The sequence below is a fragment of the Arvicola amphibius genome, chromosome 1 (genome assembly GCF_903992535.2).
Source record: "Arvicola amphibius chromosome 1, mArvAmp1.2, whole genome shotgun sequence".
NCBI lineage: Eukaryota > Metazoa > Chordata > Mammalia > Rodentia > Cricetidae > Arvicola > Arvicola amphibius.
Window position 1 is genome coordinate 171089246 of NC_052047.1, and position 18724 is coordinate 171107969.

Consider the following 18724-nt stretch of genomic DNA (forward strand, 5'->3'; position numbering starts at 1 on the left):
CAGAGGAGTCGTAGACCAGATCCCAAACTCTTTGGACTACTAGCCTGTTAGAAGGCCAGAGAGATTTGTATTTGGGGTTGTGGGAAGGTGTGAAATAACCTGGCTATATAGTCTTCCCATTTCCTTCAAGCACCGCTTGACCTACAACGTTTATTTTATTACAGTGCTGGCGATGCAGTCCCGCACTTTACAATGCTGTGCAATTTCTCTACCCCCCCCCCAACTACATCCCTGGTCTCATAGCTTTTGTTTTTAAAATACAGTCAAGAAAATTGCCCATCTTAAGTCCCCCAGAAAAGTGGAAAAAATATTAGCCCATATACATTTTATAAACTTTACTTTTTCAAAGTGGCTAATACAGCAAATCAAATTAGCTTTGATTCAGGTAATTACTATTTTGGACTCAGTGAAAATGCAAATTTGCATTGCATGTATTTTGCTCTCTTTGTATATTAAAGTTGGGGTTTGACGTTTGACCCTTGTGGCCGCATGTCTCCACCATAAATTGCATCTTACTCTGCAGCAATTGCTAGTAATCACCTTTAGCTAAGGGACAGCAGGGACACAATATAACCAGATTTAAGGAAGGTAAGCCTCCCCAACCTCCGTTTTAAGCATTTTGAAAAGACTGTCAGCCCCCTGTAATGCTGACTGTTACGCCTTTGAATCGGCCTAACTGAACACATATTACTATTCTGCTTGACTCTAAACCTGCCCTTGGTTTTTAACTTCGACTCAGAAGGAAGAAGGACCCAGTCCTCCCAAGATAGCAGATCTATAGGAACCTGTGGAAACTTGGTCTGAGTTTGTTCAAGCTTTCTAATATCTGATTTTCACAGGAACTACATTTTGGTTTTGGTTTATGTTTGGGTTTTGTTTCCTGTTTTCCCCTTTCAAAACACCCATCCCAGTGTCTTCCTTTTCTCCCACTGCATTGAAATAGGAGTTAACCCTTCATTGCCTACAAGCTGGCCCTCCTGTCCAAGCACCCTATCCTGTTTTGCTGTTTCTTGAGTGTTTCTTTTGCATCCTTTTTGTTCTTTAAAGTGAAACTAAATACTTCTCAGTGCAGAAGCTCTGGGTAAAACTGTAAGGCCATTGATAAATCCTAGCCCTCCACAGAGTCCCAAAAGCCATATTTTGCTTGGATTAAAATATGGATTAAAATAAGATGTACAGTCTTTTGCTTGCTTGTTTCTTGGTTTATTGTAGTTATCAACTGAGATAGTTTTCTAGCCTGGAGAACAAAAGACAAATCAATAAGAAAGAGTAAAAAATAAGCCGATGGGCAGCAACCTACAAGTCAGAAAGGCTTGTGTTGTGGACAGTCTCATTGGTACCAAGGGCCACACCTAAAATACATTCTCCTTTATTTAATAACTCATAAGAATAATAGAACATTTTTCAATAATTTTTTTGAGGTGGGGTCTCACTATATAATAGCCCAGGCCATCCTCAAACTTTTGATCCTCCTGCCTCAGACTTCTGAGTACCGGGACACAGTACTCATGTTTATGTTCTACTATGTCTGAACATCTTCAAATAAATTCTCAGTTCCGTGAGACCAGTAAAGCACAGTTCTGATTTTGTTGATCAGTGATTATCCTACCATGTCTAAAGTAAATAGTCAATACATTCTCATTAAATTAATGGAAGATTATCACATATTTTAGATATTAAATCTTGGATCCAAGAGATTGTTAGCAGTATAAACTGGCACAGGAACCTCCTGATTTTAAACAAAAATAATGTTTGTCCAAAGCATTTTAGGTACTCAAAGATAAACAGGCCTTCCTGTGTGTAAGGAGCTGTGCCTGGCTGTGTGTGCATGGCTGTGCCTGGCTGTGTGTGCATGGCTGTGCCTGGCTGTGTGTGCATGGCTGTGCCTGGCCATGAAGGCACAGAGATTATGTAGATGTGCTCCACGTTCTGTAGAAACACTCAGACTGCTGCATCAATTGTGATTGTACTGGTAGGTGCCTAAAAAGAGCTGTGTGCCACAGAGTCCTCGGGAAGGTTGTGTTCAATTCTGTCTTGGTCAATAAAGACTAGAGTCAGCCATGGTGGCCAGTGTACCTGTGGGTCTAAGGTAGGGGATTAAGAGGTTGAAGCCAGCCTGAACTGTACAGGGAAACCTTGTCTGGGGGGGGGGGGGGGGAATAAACAAACTTCACAGAAGCATTAAATCTTAAAAAGAGTAGAAGTTTGCCAGACAGACACAAGTAGAGCATTCATATGGTGTGCAGAGAACTCTGAGCCATGAAGAAATGCGCCAGAAGATGTACTCCAGGAAATACCTGGAAGTCACTGAAGCCAGAAATGGAAGGGCATGGTGAGTGATGGGTGCAGAGAAAAGCAGGCCCAAAGCACCAGTAAGTAGCCCTCTGCAGTTCTGCGGGCAGTGGTACTTAGCCCTGGGGGATGTGAGGACAGATTGGAGCACTTCAATTCAAAGGCGACAGTGGTCAGAGAAGTAGACTAAGAACAGTTTTAGAGAGAGAATCTCCCAGTGTGAGAACCAACACTCTGGAAGAAACAGATGACTACATTTGCAAGGTAATAAGAATGTATAATTGTGAAACAGAAATGGCACATTCGTTTTGCTTTTGGATTTTAAATCGATTTCAGCATAGCTGTAACAATGGATGGGGGGGTCATACGAAATGCCTTCAAAAACATGGGTTTGGTTTATAATGATTTCCCTCCACTGCATTTTGTTTCCTTCTGCTTCTGCTTCATGTGTTGGGTTCCCTCAGTTCCTTGTCTCGTGTACCTTAATAATCACCTTTATGCACTTAGGCCTTTGGATGTTGCAGTTTATCTTAAATCTATTTTAGGATGCAGTTCTCAACAGCTCCTGGAGTATGGGTAGCCTCAGAGATGCCTCTTGCTCAGTTGACTCAACCCTGAGAAGCACTGGCTGCAGAATATTGAACAGAATTCCTGTGACTTGCCATTTTCTGGTCTTGCATCACCCATATTAGCAGAAATATGAGATTAGAGAGTAGAAGGTAGCCTAAACAGTCGGGCCCTCCCCCATCTTATGTTGATGATACAGAGAGATGTGACCTATGAGGAGGTAACTAACTCTCATGAATATTCTTTTTTGGTGTGGATTTTTTTTCCTTTCTTTCTTTCTTTCTTTCTTTCTTTCTTTCTTTCTTTCTTTCTTTCTTTCTTTTTTATATCTCTCTTGCAATCCTCTGTCCTTCCTCTCCTCCCTGTCACTCCCATTTCCCCTCTGCACCCCCATCCACTCTTCCATTTCTATTCAAAAATGGCCAAGCCTCCCATGGATATCAACCAAATATGACATATCAAGTTGCAGTAAGACTAGGCACCTCCCCTCATATTAAGACTGGATGGGTCACCCCAGTTCTTACGACTATTCTTATAAGTGGACTGAAGGACACGCTTGCCCTTTCCACTGTAGGAAAATACAAGTTAAAAAAGTGTCATCTATGGATTAGGAAACAGTGACTCTTCTGCCTCAATCTTGGATTTCTTGACCTTCAAAACAATGAGAAGGGGCTGGAGAGATGGCTCAGAGGTTAAGAGCATTGCCTGCTCTTCCAAAGGTCCTGAGTTCAATTCCCAGCAACCACATGGTGGCTCACAACCATCAATAATGGGGTCTGGTGCCCTCTTCTGGCCTGCAGGCATACACACAGACAGAACGTTGTATAATAAATAATAAATAAATATTTAAAAAAAAACAATGAGAAATATGTTTCTGCCATTTATAAGCCAGCCTATACTATTTTGTTATAGCAGCTTAAATGAAGCAAGACACAAGAGTTGAAGTTCTGTCTCACTTGTCACATGCTTCGTGGTAAGGATGGGGCTAGCCGACCAAGCCTCATATGTAGTAATATCATACATGCCCTACATACCACAGCATTACTTTCAGAAAGTTTACCAGAAACTTCTTGAGGCTTCTGTAGCACTTGCTTCTACCTCATAATCCAATTAAAAAATGCAAACTTCCAGATCTGAGGAAAACCTACAATTATCACTGAGGGGTAGGCTATAACCACTGACCCCAAACTGCACAGGTTGCCTATGTTAAGTGATGGGTTTGATGGCCTTACCTACTAAGAGAATATTGACATAGCGTACTGGTGGTGCTAAGGAGTTAGACCAGTTACACTGGGTTATAGAATTGCAGTTCTTGCATGAAGTCAAGTATAAGAAAAAAGGATGAGCAATACTCTATCCAACTGACTGTAGAGAGATAAATGGAAAGTAAGATGTTTTTATCTTGTTGGCCATGTCCTTTGCCTTACAGAAGCTTCTCAGTTTCAGGAGGTCCCATTTATTAATTGTTGTTCTCAGTGTCTGTGCTCCTGGGGTTATATTTAGGAAATGATCTCTCCTGTGCCAGTGCGTTCAAGGGCAGTTCCCACTTTCTCTCCTGTCAGGTACAGTGTAACTGAATTTATGTTGAGGTCTTTGATCCACTTGGATTTGAGTTTTTTGCATGGTGATATATATGGATTTATTTGCATTCTTGTACATGTTGACATCATGTTATGACAGCACCATTTGTTGAAGATGTTTTTTTTTCCACTACAATTTTTGCTTCTTTGTCAAAAATCAGGTGTTCACAGGTGCACGGATAGCCAGAACCTGGAAACAACCTAGATGCCCTTTGACCGAAGAATGGATAAAGAAAATTGACATTTGCAGGGGGAAAAAACCAAGCAAACAAACAAAAGAAATGACATTATGAAATTTCTGGGCAAATGGATTTTCCCAGGAAGGAGAAATAGATAAGCTCTCCTGGGTAAACTGAGGTTGGGGGGGAAGGGATATGAGAACATGAGGGAACAGAATGCTCAAGTTGGGAAAGGGTGGAGAGGGAGAGCAATGAAAGAGACATCTTTTTTTTTTTTTTTTTTTTTTTTTTGGTTTTTCGAGACAGGGTTTCCCTGTAGTTTCTAGAGCCTGTCCTGGAACTAGCTCTTGTAGACCAGGCTGGCCTCGAACTCAGAGATCCGCCTGCCTCTGCCTCCCGAGTGCTGGGATTAAAGGCGTGCGCCACCACCGCCCGGCCTGAAAGAGACATCTTGATGGAGGGAGCCATTATAGGGTTAGGGAGAAACCTTGTGTTAGGGAATTTTCCAGGAATCCACAAGGATGACCCCAGTGATGACTCCTACCAATAGTGGAGAAAGTGCCTGAACCAGCCTTCTCCTGTAATCAGATTCGTGACTACTGTTGGGACCTAATGGAGTCCTGGCCTTCCTACTCACCTCTCCTGTTGGTGACCTTTCTTGCCATTGTTGTTCTGGGTTTCTGAGAAACTTACAAGTTCCGTACTTTCAGAGTTGTTTACCAACCCTGCTTCCTGAGTATGCATTGCTTAGGCCCTAACTTAAGGATCCGGAGATGAGGTCTCCATCCTGTTGACCCACCTGTCTGGGTTAGGTATAAAACCCCCTTGGTGATGTACAATAAAGGGCTTCTGATTCTGCAACATCCAGAGTGCATGTTTCATTAATCCTGACGTTCTTCACTCAGACTTGGCATCCAGGCTGTGCTGGCGCAGCAGACTACCCTAATTGTCATCTAGTAACTGATGGAAGCAAATACAGAGATCCACACCCAACCACTGGACTGAGCTTTTGGAGTCCAGAGAGGGAGGAGGGATTATATGAGCAGGTGGGGGGGGTCACGATCATGATGGGGAAACCCACAGAGACAGCTGATCTGATCTAGTGGGATTCATGGACTCTGAACTGACAGCTGGGGAGCCTGCATGGGACCAAACTAGGCCCTCTGAGTGTGGATGATAGTCGTGTGGCTTGGGCAGTTTGTGGGACCCCTGGCAGTGGGACCAGAATCTATCTTTGGTGTATGAACTGGCTTTTTTAAGCCCATTCCCTATGGTGGGATATCTTGATCAGCCTTGATGTGGGTGTTGCCTCAACTTGATATTCCAGGCTTAGTTGACTCCCCATGGGAGGCCTTACCCTCTCTGAGGAGTGGATAGGGGTGAGAGGAGGTATGGGGGGAGCAGGAGGGAGAGGGAACTGTGGTTACTATGTAAAATGAATTTTATTTTATATTTGTTTTTGTTGTTTCAGACAGGGTTTCTCTGTAGCTTTCGAACCTGTCCTGGAACTAGCTCTTGTAAACCAGGCTGGCCTCAAACTCACAGAGATCCACCTGTCTCTGCCTCCCGAGTGCTGAGATTAAAGGCGTGCACCACCACTACTCAGCTGTAAAATGAATTTTAAAAAAGAGAGAGAGAGAGAAATCAAAATCAAAAAAAGCATAAGGCTTGGACTGTAAATTGTGGTAAATTTTCTTGAAATTTAATTCCTAACAGCTGATCCTTACCTGACCCTTTGTGTCAGGCAGCTAAGTCGATGTTCATTGAGTGTTCTGAATACAGCTTATAGGAGCCGGGTTTGGCAGAGAGAGCTATCTTCCAAACACGGAACACCAGCATGTTGTTGATTCTTGCGTCTGATCACAGATGTGCACAGGAGGAAACGGGCAGCCAGTACTGTTTTACCTCCTCACTGTTGCTCTGGCCTCTTCCTCTGGCAAACGTAATCTCTGGGGTGTTTAACAGACCAGTGCACAGAGACTAAGGATGTCGTGCAGTGGTGATAACCTAGACACGGTCATCAGCACCACAGAAAGACAGGAAGAGGAGAAGAGAGGGAGGGAGGGAGGGAGGAAAGGAGGGAGGGAGGGAGGGAGGGAGGGAGGAAGGGAGGGAGGGAGGGAGGGAGGAAGGAAGGAACAGTATAAGTAAATAAAGATGTAAAAAAAATTAAAAGCAAAATTAGCAGAAATGTTTTTCAACACATTTTTATTGATCCTTTGGGAATCTCACATCATACACACCATCACACTCACTTCCCAGTCCTTCCATGATGCTCACTGGAATGTGGTCAAACCTCAGCGGCCTGCCCCTTAAATAGAAGTGGGTCCTTCCCCTCCCATACCCCACCCAAAGCCATCTATTGTGGAGAGCTGCACTTCAGCATGCTTATACACTTTTAAAAAGAGTTTTCTTTGATAGCTTCCTGTTTAGGCTGTTACTTTTGGGGGGCAGGCTGTTACTTTTGGGGGGCTGGGAGGGTAGGGATTATCACAGAAGCCTTCCATGTCCCTCTTTTTCAACTGTAGATCTGCAGACATCAGATCACTGCCAGAGTAGCTTTCTTGCTCTTATAGTCGTCAGGAGCACAGATCATGGACTTCCATGTGTTTTCTGGTGACAGCACAAGTCATGAACAAAGCCCTGGGCTCACAGACTCTATCAAGGACCTCGGACGCAGCCCAGCCCATAGAGATCAATAAGGATTCAGGCTGTAGCACAGACCATGGACATCTGATGAGCCACGGACATCAACAGAGACCCTGGCTGCAGTAAGACCACTGACCCAGACATGGTCCTCGGTGGCAGCATGGACTTGGACATCACATGGTCTCAGGTGGTAGTGCAGGTCACTCAGATCAGTGTAGCCCCGATAGCCCACAAACATCAACATGGCTTCAAGTGGCAGCATAGGCCATGGACATCCACATGACCTTCCGTGGTAACTTGGGCTATGGACATCAACACAGACCCCAACTACAGGAGGGCCTCAGATGCAGACATGGTCCTTGGTGGCAGCTCAGATGCAGACATTACCATGGCATCAGGGGGCAGTTTAGGCCATACACATCAACATGGCCCCTGGCAGAAGCATGGCCCACAGACATCAACAAGGCTTCAGGCTGTGGCATGGAATGTGAACATCAGTATGCACTAGGTAGTAACGCTGGCCTAGGATAACAACTTGGCCCTGGCCACATCAGGGCCACTGACCCACACATGGCCCTCAGTGAAATCATGGGTCATGGTGGCCCTTCAAAGGAGGTCCAGAAAATGAACTGTTCCTCATCTCAGGCCTCCTCCTTGCCCAGAGCCTGGGCAATCCTGCAACTGCAGTGTGTTTGGGGGCTGCATCTGTGTCTTAGTAAACTCCAGGCTGCTGCACACCACTCTGCCAACTCCGCTATTGACCTCAGCCCTTTCTCACTTCTTTATCACCCAAATTCATTCTTCTTCATAGTGGTACCAGCTGGTCCCCAAGCCCACAAGAGTGTGGGAGTGTGTGTGTCTGAAAAAAAATTTAAGCTTACATATAGGAAAGAACACAAGATGATAATCACATATTCCAGGGAAAAGGCCTAATAGACCTTAAGTGTACACAGTAGGCTGAACAGCAGGATAGGCTACAGCAATCAAAAAGAAAAAAGAAATGTCAACAATGAGGAAAGAAGACACACAGAGACAGACACTGAAGAAGAGTCAAGAATCTGATTTCCAGAGCTCCCGTACTATTAGTCCAAATGTCTACCCTTCAACAACAACTAAATAATATCGCAAGCCATAATGCACATGAAGAAACAAATAACCGTAGTACATTCAAAGGATGACAATAAACAAAAACAAACTCACGAAAATGCCTAGTGGAGCTATACTAAGCAAGTCCTCTGAAAACTATTTTTCAAGATGCTCAAGGAACTAAAGGGAGATTGGGAGAAAGTCACATGAACACAGTGCAATAAATAATAGGAATTCTGATAAGGCTATGAAAAACCTAAAAAACAAGAAATGGGAAGCTGAAAAGTACTGTGAACAAGTGAAGATGCATTGCAGAGATTCAAAGGAAGATCTGCTGTGAAAAAAATTAATGAATCTTCAGAAAGAAATTAAATATTTCTCAGTCTGAAGGAAAGTGAACAGACCCTAAGGGGTGGGATGTCATCAAGTAAACCAATAGACACAATATGGGATTCCAGAAGAAGGAAAAGGAACAGGAGGAAGAAAAAATGGAATAAATGCAATGTAGAAGCAAAAATCCTGAATAAAATACTAGCAAAAAATTCTAGAGAACATAAAAAAATGGACACTGTGATCAAATTGATGATTGCCTTAGTTAGGGTTTCTATTGTTGCGAAGAAACACCATAACTAAAAAGCCAGTTGGGGAGGAAAGGGCTTATTTGGCTTACACTTCAGCATTGCTGGTCATCACTGAAGAAAGTCAGGATAGGAACTCAAACGGCAGAATCCTGGAGGCAGGAGCTGATGCAGAGGCCATGGAGGGGAGCTGCTTACTGACTTTCTTCCCCTGGCTTGTTCAATCCCCTGGCTTCTTACAGAACCCAGGACCAGCAGTCCAGCGATGGCACCACCCACCATGGGCTGGGCCCTCCCCCACTGATCACTAATTGAGAAAATTACACAGCTGGATCTCATCAAGGCATTTCCTCAGCGGAGGCTCTTTCCTCTGATGAGCCTTACTTATATCAGATTGACACACAAACCCAGCCATTACAGTGTTATGTAATCGAACGTTTCTTTCCTGCCTGCCTGATGTGGGATTTCCCTCTGTATGGTGTGAATGTGTTTTAACCGTTGGTTAATAAAAAAAAAATCTGTTTTAGCCAATGGCTTAGCAAAGTAAAGCCAGGAGGGAAATCCAAACAGAGATATACAGAGAGTAGACAGAGTCAAAAAGACACTCTGTACCTGCCTAAGGATACACTGGAACTTTTACTGGTAAGCCACAGCTTCATGGCGATACACAGATTAATAGAAGTGGGTTAATTCAAGATGTAAGAGCTAGCTAGAAATACACTAGCTATTGGTTATTGGCCAAGCAGTGTTTTAATTAGTATAGTTTTGTGTGATATTCAGGTCTAGCAGCTGGGAAATGAAAGAGCAGTCTCCATTTACACCTGCCTGTTCCCAAAAACCTGATATTAATATTTGGAGCCTTGATATTGCTTATAAACGCTTGGCCAATCACTCAGGCTTATTACTAACTAGCTCTTGCATATTAAGTTAACTCATATTTCTTATTTATTCCTTATTACGCTCTGCCATGTGGAGGTACTTTTATTAGCATGGCACATTCATCTCCTATTCACTCTGTGTCTGGCTAGTGTCTCCTGACTCCTCCCTTCTCCTTCCCACAGTAACTAAGACAATGGTCTCCTTAAACTATTTCCAAGTCAAACGACCAGTTATAACTCAATTCTAGTGCAGAATTGAGACTTGAATATTTACTATTTGTTACCTTGAAAAGAATGTTTCAAACACTGGCTTGCTGACACTTACTAAAGGTACGTATAAATAAAAATAATTAGATGGCTATTCAGGTACTCAAAAGGTAAGTTTCAATAACAATATTTTATTTCTACCTCATTCTGTTACTATTCATATAAACAGTGACGAGAAGCCGTCTTTCAAAAATGATTTCTGCTTACACATTTGTTTGCTTTCTAGATCTATTTAGTTGGTAAAGAGGGTATGAAGACCATTCTCTAAGCTGAAATTTCTGTGAAAACAGAACACAAAACAATCCTGGTGCTAGTTCATTGGAGATTCCATACCAAGGAGTCAAGAGTGAGGGATAAAAGACATTGAAGCTGAAAAAGAGAAAAAGATAAAAGACTGTATATTCACAGATCTGGTGCAATTTTTATAGGGAGCATTTGAACTGTCTCCAGACATGAGAGTCTGCACACTGTCCCTAGCTGGGTAGCACAGCTTTGAGAAGCTGTGGAACCTTTAGGATATAGGGTCATTATTGAGGTGGGAGGGTGCTGAGCCCTTAATCCACAGTTCAGGATCTTTCCCATTTATACATTCAAAGACTAGGGGGGAAACCCTAGTGCAAGTTGATAGACTAGCACAGTTATTCTTGCAAATGCTCAGAGTCCATTTAGGAAAGGTTCAGAGTACTTACTTGGGAAGCATTGTCAAGATCCTTCTCAAGGGACTCTTGGTTCTCACACTTCATCAGGAGACTCTGGGTGGTGTGTGACTCAGTTTAGCTCTTGAAACTAGGCGGGGTTCCTGCTGCAACACTGATATCAGCCTGCTGCTTTCCATGTCTTAACTTTCTTTCATCTTACAAATCAAGCAATATCCTTGTCAGTTTTCCATCTGCCTTTCCCCTAAAATAGCCACGAATCTGTGTAGATTAAAGCATTCTAATTGGTACTCTGGCATGAATGCCTGTTATAATAATTACAGTTATTTTGCCTCTCAGAATTAAGTCCTGACACTGGTTTCTGTCATTCTGGAACCCTGTCATCCTATTGATATTAGGCAGTCTAACTCCATGGCCACATCTATAAGCCTTGCTTGCAGAAAGCAAATGTCCCTGTGGTCCTAAATAAACTAATGTACCTAGTTCTAGAATATCTTCTATTGCCTTAGGGATGGAAACAAAGGAGCACAGTAATGACGTTTCAGGTAAATCCATTCCTATATTGCTACTTCTCTGATCCATGTCCCCTTTGCTCAGTGTAGTCAAGATGTCTGGTAATTTTAGTTCACAGACTCTAAGCCACTTGGTGTGCAAATGTCAAGGAGCCAACTAGCCAATGTGTGTCAGAAAAAGGTTCTAGGTCAGCCGGGCAGTGGTGGCACACACCCTTAGTCCCAGCACTCGGAAAGCAGAGGCAGGCACATCTCTGTGAGTTTGAGGCCAGCCTGGTTTTATGGAGCGAGTTCTAGGATGGGCTCCAAAGCTACAGAGAAACCCTATCTTAACTCATAGAACACTGAGTACCTTAGTCATGGAGACTGTCCTCTACTAGTGAAGTCTCCCCTTTCCAGCACTGGGATCTTCCCCCAATCTGGCACTTCATAATCCACTCTCACACATGCTTCCGCTTCCTGTCATATATAATTGCCAGATTCTGTTATTTGTTTTATAGGTAAGCTATTTCTTTCTCAAGTGGAGTCTTCACCTTCCCTTGCAGGGTATACTGTACTGATCTAGGTTATTGGCCTGGAAAGAATCAGATTTGGAGCCAGGCAGTGGTGGCACACATGTTTAATCCCAGCACTTGGGAGGCAGAGGCAGGTAGATCTCTTGATTTTGAGGCTAGCAGGTCTACAGAGTTACAAGACAGCCACAGGTATGCAAAGAAAGCTTGTTTTGAAAAACCAAACCACACCAAACCAAAATAACACACACACACAACAACAACCACCACCACCACCACCAACCAACCAACCAGCCAACCAACAAAGACAACCCAAACAAACAAACCAAATTTGGTGGAGGCAGCTTTCGAGTTATCAATCAGTTGGGTGCCTGCCTCAGTTGAAGATCACAGTCTCAAGGCAAGGAGGAACTGCTGGCTCTCCACTGATGAGAAGGATCAGAGAAAATCCATTAGCCCAGAAACACCCAAGGACATTTCCAGTTCAGCATCCTTTTTTGTTTATTCAAGTGTCCTTACCCCGGGTCTAAATGCCCACCTCACCATCTAGATGTCAGCTTCAGCGTGGTATATTCATTCAAGGTGCAACTGTATTTTGTACATTTCTACTATCTTTATAATTAGGATTTGGATATGATTTCAACTGCTTCTAACCCGATACCTAACTGCTATTGAGACTTAAGAGTCCAGGGGGTATTTAAACTGGCAGTTAGCTGTCCTGAGTGTACTGTTTTATTTTTATATGATTTACAAAATAGCCACCCATCTCATAAGCCTTATGATTATTATTTCCTGCTCACTGATCTCCTAGGGCCTTGAATTTCCTTCAATAACCACGGGCTCATCAATTGTGGTCTCCCTGTGGGGTTATAAAGGGCTCACCATCAACAATGGACTGCCAATTGCCTTTAATCAAGTAGGTAACTGAAATCTCATCCTGAAAGTTTGTTTTTTAGGACTAATTCCTAAATCCATTTTCTTAGCTTTAGTTTCCCCCACTGATGCCACCAAACAGAGGCAAATCATTTGTGGTAATTTGTAGGATGGTGGAAGGCACAATTCCAAGGAAGCAAGAATGAAGAGAAAGAAGTGAAGTGGGGAAAGGGAGTAGATATTACAGAGACCGCTAAGCTGCAGAAGGTATAATGTGGCGCCTGCACTGCCTGGAACCACAATTGGGCAAGGGTCTGGGGATTAAAAAACACCGAGACAAGGTCATTCTTTTTTTTTTTTTTAATATTTTATTTATTTATTTATTTATTTATGCATGCCTGCAGGCCAGAAGAGGGCACCAGACCTCATTACAGATGGTTGTGAGCCACCATGTGGTTGCTGGGAATTGAACTCAGGACCTTTGGAAGAGCGGGCAATGCTCTTAACCTCTGAGCCATCACTCCAGCTCCCGACAAGGTCATTCTTGAAGAATGTCAATTTTATTGTGTTCCAGGGCAGCTTATATAGTGCTCTCCTTTATTAGTGGCTACGCCCTAGCTCTCAGGATGTTCTACCGCAAGCCCACCAGAAACCACTTCCTTGTTATCAGGAACTCATGAGGGTCTCACGCGCCTGCTGGCTCAGAGCAGCTGCAAGCATAGGAAAACAAGTTGTTTACTCCAGCAGGTAAGAGGTCATAGAAAGTTCAGGGTCTCAGGATCTGCATCCCCTAACAATATACAGCTGCTCAGTGCTGTAGACCTCTCCAGGACAGTCACCTGAGTCCCCATGCTTTCAAGTCGTGGTCAAGAAAATGAAGGACAGGAATATCCTGCTGACTCCCTCCTGTTTCCCATCTCTTTAATCATGTGTGCCCCCTGCGTGATAGTACCGATGTACTTCCTTATCCACTGGATCCAGATGAGTCCGCAGGACCCTAGAGTTCCTGCCATAAACATCCAAGAACCCTGGAATTCAGGGAGCTAAGTGCATTAGGAAGGTGTAAGAGCTAGGGTTAGTGTGGCTATTAGAACCAATGGGTAGAGAATGTTATCTCTACTATAGCTGTGTAAACTTGGTGGCAAGCCTCTTTATCCTCTGAGTTGTCTCTCCAGCCACACACACACACACACACACACACACACACACACACACACCCCAAAAACAAAACCCCACAGATCTTTTTAAAAAGTGGGTGCTGCATAAAAGATACAATCCTTGAGTATGGCAGTTAATCTGAATTATTCATGGGACAAAAATCATGGGTTAGAAAGGGAAAGAGGTCCCAGGGTTAGGATGGAGCCTGACATAGCACTGACCTATCATAAGGACTTGGAGTCTATCCCCAACACCATTAAGGGAATAAAGTCGACTGAAATTGATAGACAAATCGTCCAATGCCAGCAAATACGCGGAATGAATTTTAATTATCAAAATATACAAAAGAAATTCAGAGAGTGAGTGTGATGTGACCGAGAATGGAGGAAACTTCCTTTGTGGTATTTCTGTACAGAACAACCCTAAAAACAGTGACAGGATTTATGCTTTCATATATGCCATCAGTAGGTAGAAAATAACCTACGTTTTCCAAGAAGGATATTTATATAAATATGTGATTTAGCATATATAAATACAACATATAAACAAACAGTAAATGTTCAACATATTTTTTTACATATACTCTCACCCCTGCCTCGGTCACTCCCCAAGTTATAATAACATTCACCGACCAGAATATCCTCTTATTCTCATATCAATACCACCTTCTTTCTCAATTTGCCAAAATGTGTCTCCATCAAACACCACTACAACCAAAAGATCAGTCCTTTTCTCGGAACCTCCCTTCTTCCCTTCACTCTCTTGGACAGTTATTTCCAACTATCAAGCATCTTCATCTTAGGTGCATTTGGGATCTATTTCAATTGTAGCACAATTCAAATGGAACTCAAGGCAGGCATTCCCCCCAGCTTGCTTCCTGTTCTAGTGAAGAACTACATTTATCCAACCAGTCCATTTAAGGCGTCCCTGAGAATTACCGTCACATCCCCTTGTCCTCCCGGTTCACAGCACTACTTCTACAATCAGGAGCTTCGTTTCCAAGAACACTCAAGAATATATTCTCATTCTAATTTTTCCAACGTGGATAACAGCTGCCTCTTGGCTAAATTTCAACCTCTCTTACCTTCCCACAGTTTCCTTTTTCCCCAAAGCACTTTCTACTGTCATTCTCAATTGGTAAGCCGGTCTTGAAAAGGGCCAGGTACCCTCCCCCCCACCTCTGCCCCAGGCCTACAAAAGACTGCTTTGGAATGCTAATATTCACACATCGCCTTTCTTTAGCCAACCTTTCTCTGATATGCAGTCTCTTCTGATATGTGAAAGGCATACTTCCAATCTTTGGTTAAGCACACTGTCTTCTTTGCATATTCCCAGTTTATCTAAAGTCTCTTGGTAACAAAAGCTCTAAAGTACCTTATTGTGTACTACTAAGGGATTAGCAGGAAGCTAACGTTCCCTAGGTGTTTACACGCACTATATTCCGCGGAGGAAATCCAAACAATTGGTTCAAGATCACATTTTAAGCAGAAAAACATTACAATTCTTGCGTTTCTCACTCCACCCATGAGGCGAACACTCCGCACGCCATTAAACTCGGGCAGTGCACCGTGCATACTTCAATGGCCCGAGACGCTTGCAAAGCCTTTTAACACCAAACAGCTGACCCCTTCTTAGGGAAGATCAGATGTGCTCAGGTGTATCTATCGCTTCCTCTACTGAATGTTTTAGTTAATTAGAAAGCAGAAGGTGACTTAAGAGGTTCTAGGTGAATACTTTTTCTAACCACCCAGCAAGCTGACAGACACGAGGTTCCCTGCCTTTCCCCGTTAGGCCATTTTGAATGTAATTAATTTAGTTGTTGCTAAGTGGCGTCTCTTAGCTTCACGGGAATAGTTAGTGCTGACCTGGATCCCCACGTTCCCGGTATCGGTGAACGTAAGATACACGTTTGCTTTGCTTTCTCGCAAAAGCTTTTCATTTTGCGATGGGTCCGGTGTGGAGGGCCGTATTCCCTCCGCTCGGAGGTGTACAGTTCTGCAAACCTAGAATCCCTGCGGCCGAAGGCGCCCTTGGCGCAGGAGGCCGACTCGTCCACGTCCAGTCCCTGCTCCTCTGGCGGGAAGTGGGAGTGGGGGCCCCGCGCGAAGGCAGCAGCCTGAGCCTGTGTGGGGCCGCGTGGAACTGGCCTCCCCTCCCGGGGAGCATCCCAGAAGCGGGTTTCCGTGGGAAGGCTGCGCGGGAAGCGTGCCCACGAGGTCCATGCAGCCTGGGGCCTTTTGTAGGCCCCGCCAGGCCGCGTGGCGGGCGCTGTCCCGGTGGCGGGCTCCCACATCCTTGTATGATGATGGCTGCGCCCCCATTGCTCGGTCATGCAAGTGCGCATCACGGGTACTTATTTCGAGTGTTTTTGACACCATAGCCTCAGGCTCAGGAGAGAGAGAGCGCAGCGTTGATCGGTCTCTACCAGCCCGGGAAGGTAACACGCGAGGGCGGAAGGCCTAGGGCGAGCCGAGCCCTGCACCCCCACTCCCCGCCACCCCCCCCCCACCCGAGTAACGGCTCCGAGAGCCCCGCCCCTTTCCTTTTAGCGCCCTGGGGCTGTGCGTGAGGCGGAGCCCCGCGTGGATCTCGCGAGATCCGGGTTGGCGCCGTGACCTCCATGTGGGAGCTCGAGCTCTATAAGTAAACACTCGGCACGGCCGAGACATGGCCCCTTCCTCTCTGTGAGGCGGAGGCTGCGCGCGTTCCGGGCGGGTTCCGGCTTCCTTCCCCCTCGGCCAGGTGGGCGGGCGGTCGCGCGGTTGGCCGCGTCCGTCCTCGTCCGCCCTCGCGTTCGCCAAGGCGACGCGCGCGGAGAACCGGAGCCTTCCGGGGGAAGCGGCGGGAGCCGGCCGGGCGGGGCGCGGCGGCCCGAGCGCAGGGTAGACAAAGAAGTCGGGACCCCTGTCCCCCGTGCCGCGATGTGGATCCAGGTCCGCACCATCGATGGCTCCCAGACGCGCACCATCGAGGACGTCTCCCGCAAAGCCACCATCGAGGAGCTGCGCGAGCGGGTGTGGGCGCTGTTCGACGTGAGGCCCGAGTGCCAGCGCCTGTTCTACCGGGGCAAGCAGGTGAGGAGCCCCGGGGGCGAGGCTGGGGGTCGGGTCGGGCCGCTGGCGGGGCGCGGGATGCAGGATGAGGGGCCAGGGCCTGCGGCTGTGCGCCCAGAGGGCGGGGAGGCCGGGATGCAGGGCCCTGGAAACCTTGCTGTCCTAGGAAGGGGAACCGCGGCCACAAGCGTAGCGTGCGAGGTTCTTGGGTGCCTCTCTTCCCGCGCTTGGGGGGAGGGGGTGATCGGAGCCGGGAAGGGCAGCAGGCTCGGTGGCGAAGCTGTGCCCGGCCGCAGGAGGGACGAGCTGGCATTATTGGCATCGCTGGCTTGCTTCGCTCCCCTGCCCCGGGCTCCCAGATGCGGGATGAAAAGTGAGGCACCTTCCCCCTGTTGCCTCGCTGGACGGTTTGGAGCGCACTTGAAGATGCAAAGGGGTCTCGGAATGCGTTGCCTGTCTCAGACCTGGGCTTAGGGAACGATGTCTGTAGCCGGAAGTCGGGTTTAAATCTGTTGAGTGCAGGGACAGCTTTACCTCACCTTTGATTGTTCCCTACGTTCAGGCTTTTAAACCTAGTCCTTCATCATAACTAGCAGTAAGTCAAAAGACAGGAAGTAGCTTTGGGCCACAAGGGGCATCTCCGTTAAATTTAAGTGTCGCCCAGCCTGGTCAGGATAAGACATTTCCTATCCGGTCAGTCTCAGTCTGTGATTAGATCCCGGACCCATCTTGTTTTTCTTGCCTTTGTCTTTGTGTTGTCTTTAGTCCACTGAAAAGTTGGCTTCTTGCAGACGGTAGACCACAGTTTGGCTCCAGTCCTGAGGTTTGAATTAAATGCAGTTCTCTGATTCGGTGGAAGTAGCCTAGAGGCCACAAAGCGTTTGGAAGGAATATTTTTGTTCCATTTACAGGTTTACAACGTCTCAGACGGAACAAGAAATTCAAAGTAACAGACTATACAATGGGAAAGGAGTCAGGATTTTGTTTTGGTGTTTGGAGGGCCTCTCCTGTGGAAAACCTGTAGCACTTTCTGCTCATGTTGTAGCCAGTTTTGTGTTGACTCTTTGTGTTGGACTAGTAAAGAGTTCACTTTACTGGAAAGCTTTTTAAAAAAAAATTGTGTCTGTATTAAATATTATGTAGCTTTCTGTTAATGTGCCTCCGGTGGCCAGTAACTTTTCCTTTTGATTACCCGTGAAAGCTAAGTAGTCACATCTGAATTTTCTCTAAGTAATAATAATATACTGTACATTGATTCCCAGGATACTTCTGTGACTTCACGAGATAGAAATGAAGGATGAGAATGTAGTGGTGGGCAACAGCCCGAAAATATTGAAATAATGCTAAAGTAAGGTCATCTGGATGTCTTAATGTAAAGGTACACTTTGGTTTAAATCCAGGACTTATAAAATAGACTTTCACTAAAATCACTAATAAGAAAATGCTTCCTGGTTGAGGATAGATAACCCTTGGGCACCCCCTCCCCCAAACACAGTTAATCACTCACTACTTCCCTCTCCCCAGCTGAATAATGAACCAGTAAGAATGAAAATAGAATTTAGGTGCCAGCCATTGACTTGGACACAAAAAAGGACAATAATGCTCCCAATTATTTACTTTTTCATGAATGACAACTAGCCAGGGCAGTGGTTATTATCTCCTTTTGTCTTTGATATTCTCCAGTTGATGGAGATAGCAAAGTGTGCTTGTAGCAGGCAGGTAATTGGTACCACAGGGCTATTCATTTCCTGTAAAATGAGTTTAGTAGAAAAGAGGTGTCCTGTCTCAAGATGTTTTACTGCCAAGTAATGGGATAAGTGAAACAGACTTATCTAAGCTAGGCACCATATTCCTAGCTCCTGTAAGACTGACAAGAGGATCATT

General features: G+C 45.2%; 1 protein-coding gene across 1 annotated transcript in view; it reads left to right on the top strand.

Annotated features, from left to right (window-relative positions):
• Window positions 1-16411: 16411 nt before the first annotated feature.
• The window catches only part of Uhrf2 (ubiquitin like with PHD and ring finger domains 2), an 83330-nt gene continuing 81017 nt past the window's right edge, over window positions 16412-18724 (top strand). The window contains exon 1 of the mRNA XM_038321565.2: window positions 16412-16861. Within this exon, the coding sequence (XP_038177493.1) occupies window positions 16709-16861 (153 nt within the window). The 5' untranslated portion in view covers window positions 16412-16708. The remainder of the gene's footprint in view (window positions 16862-18724) is intronic.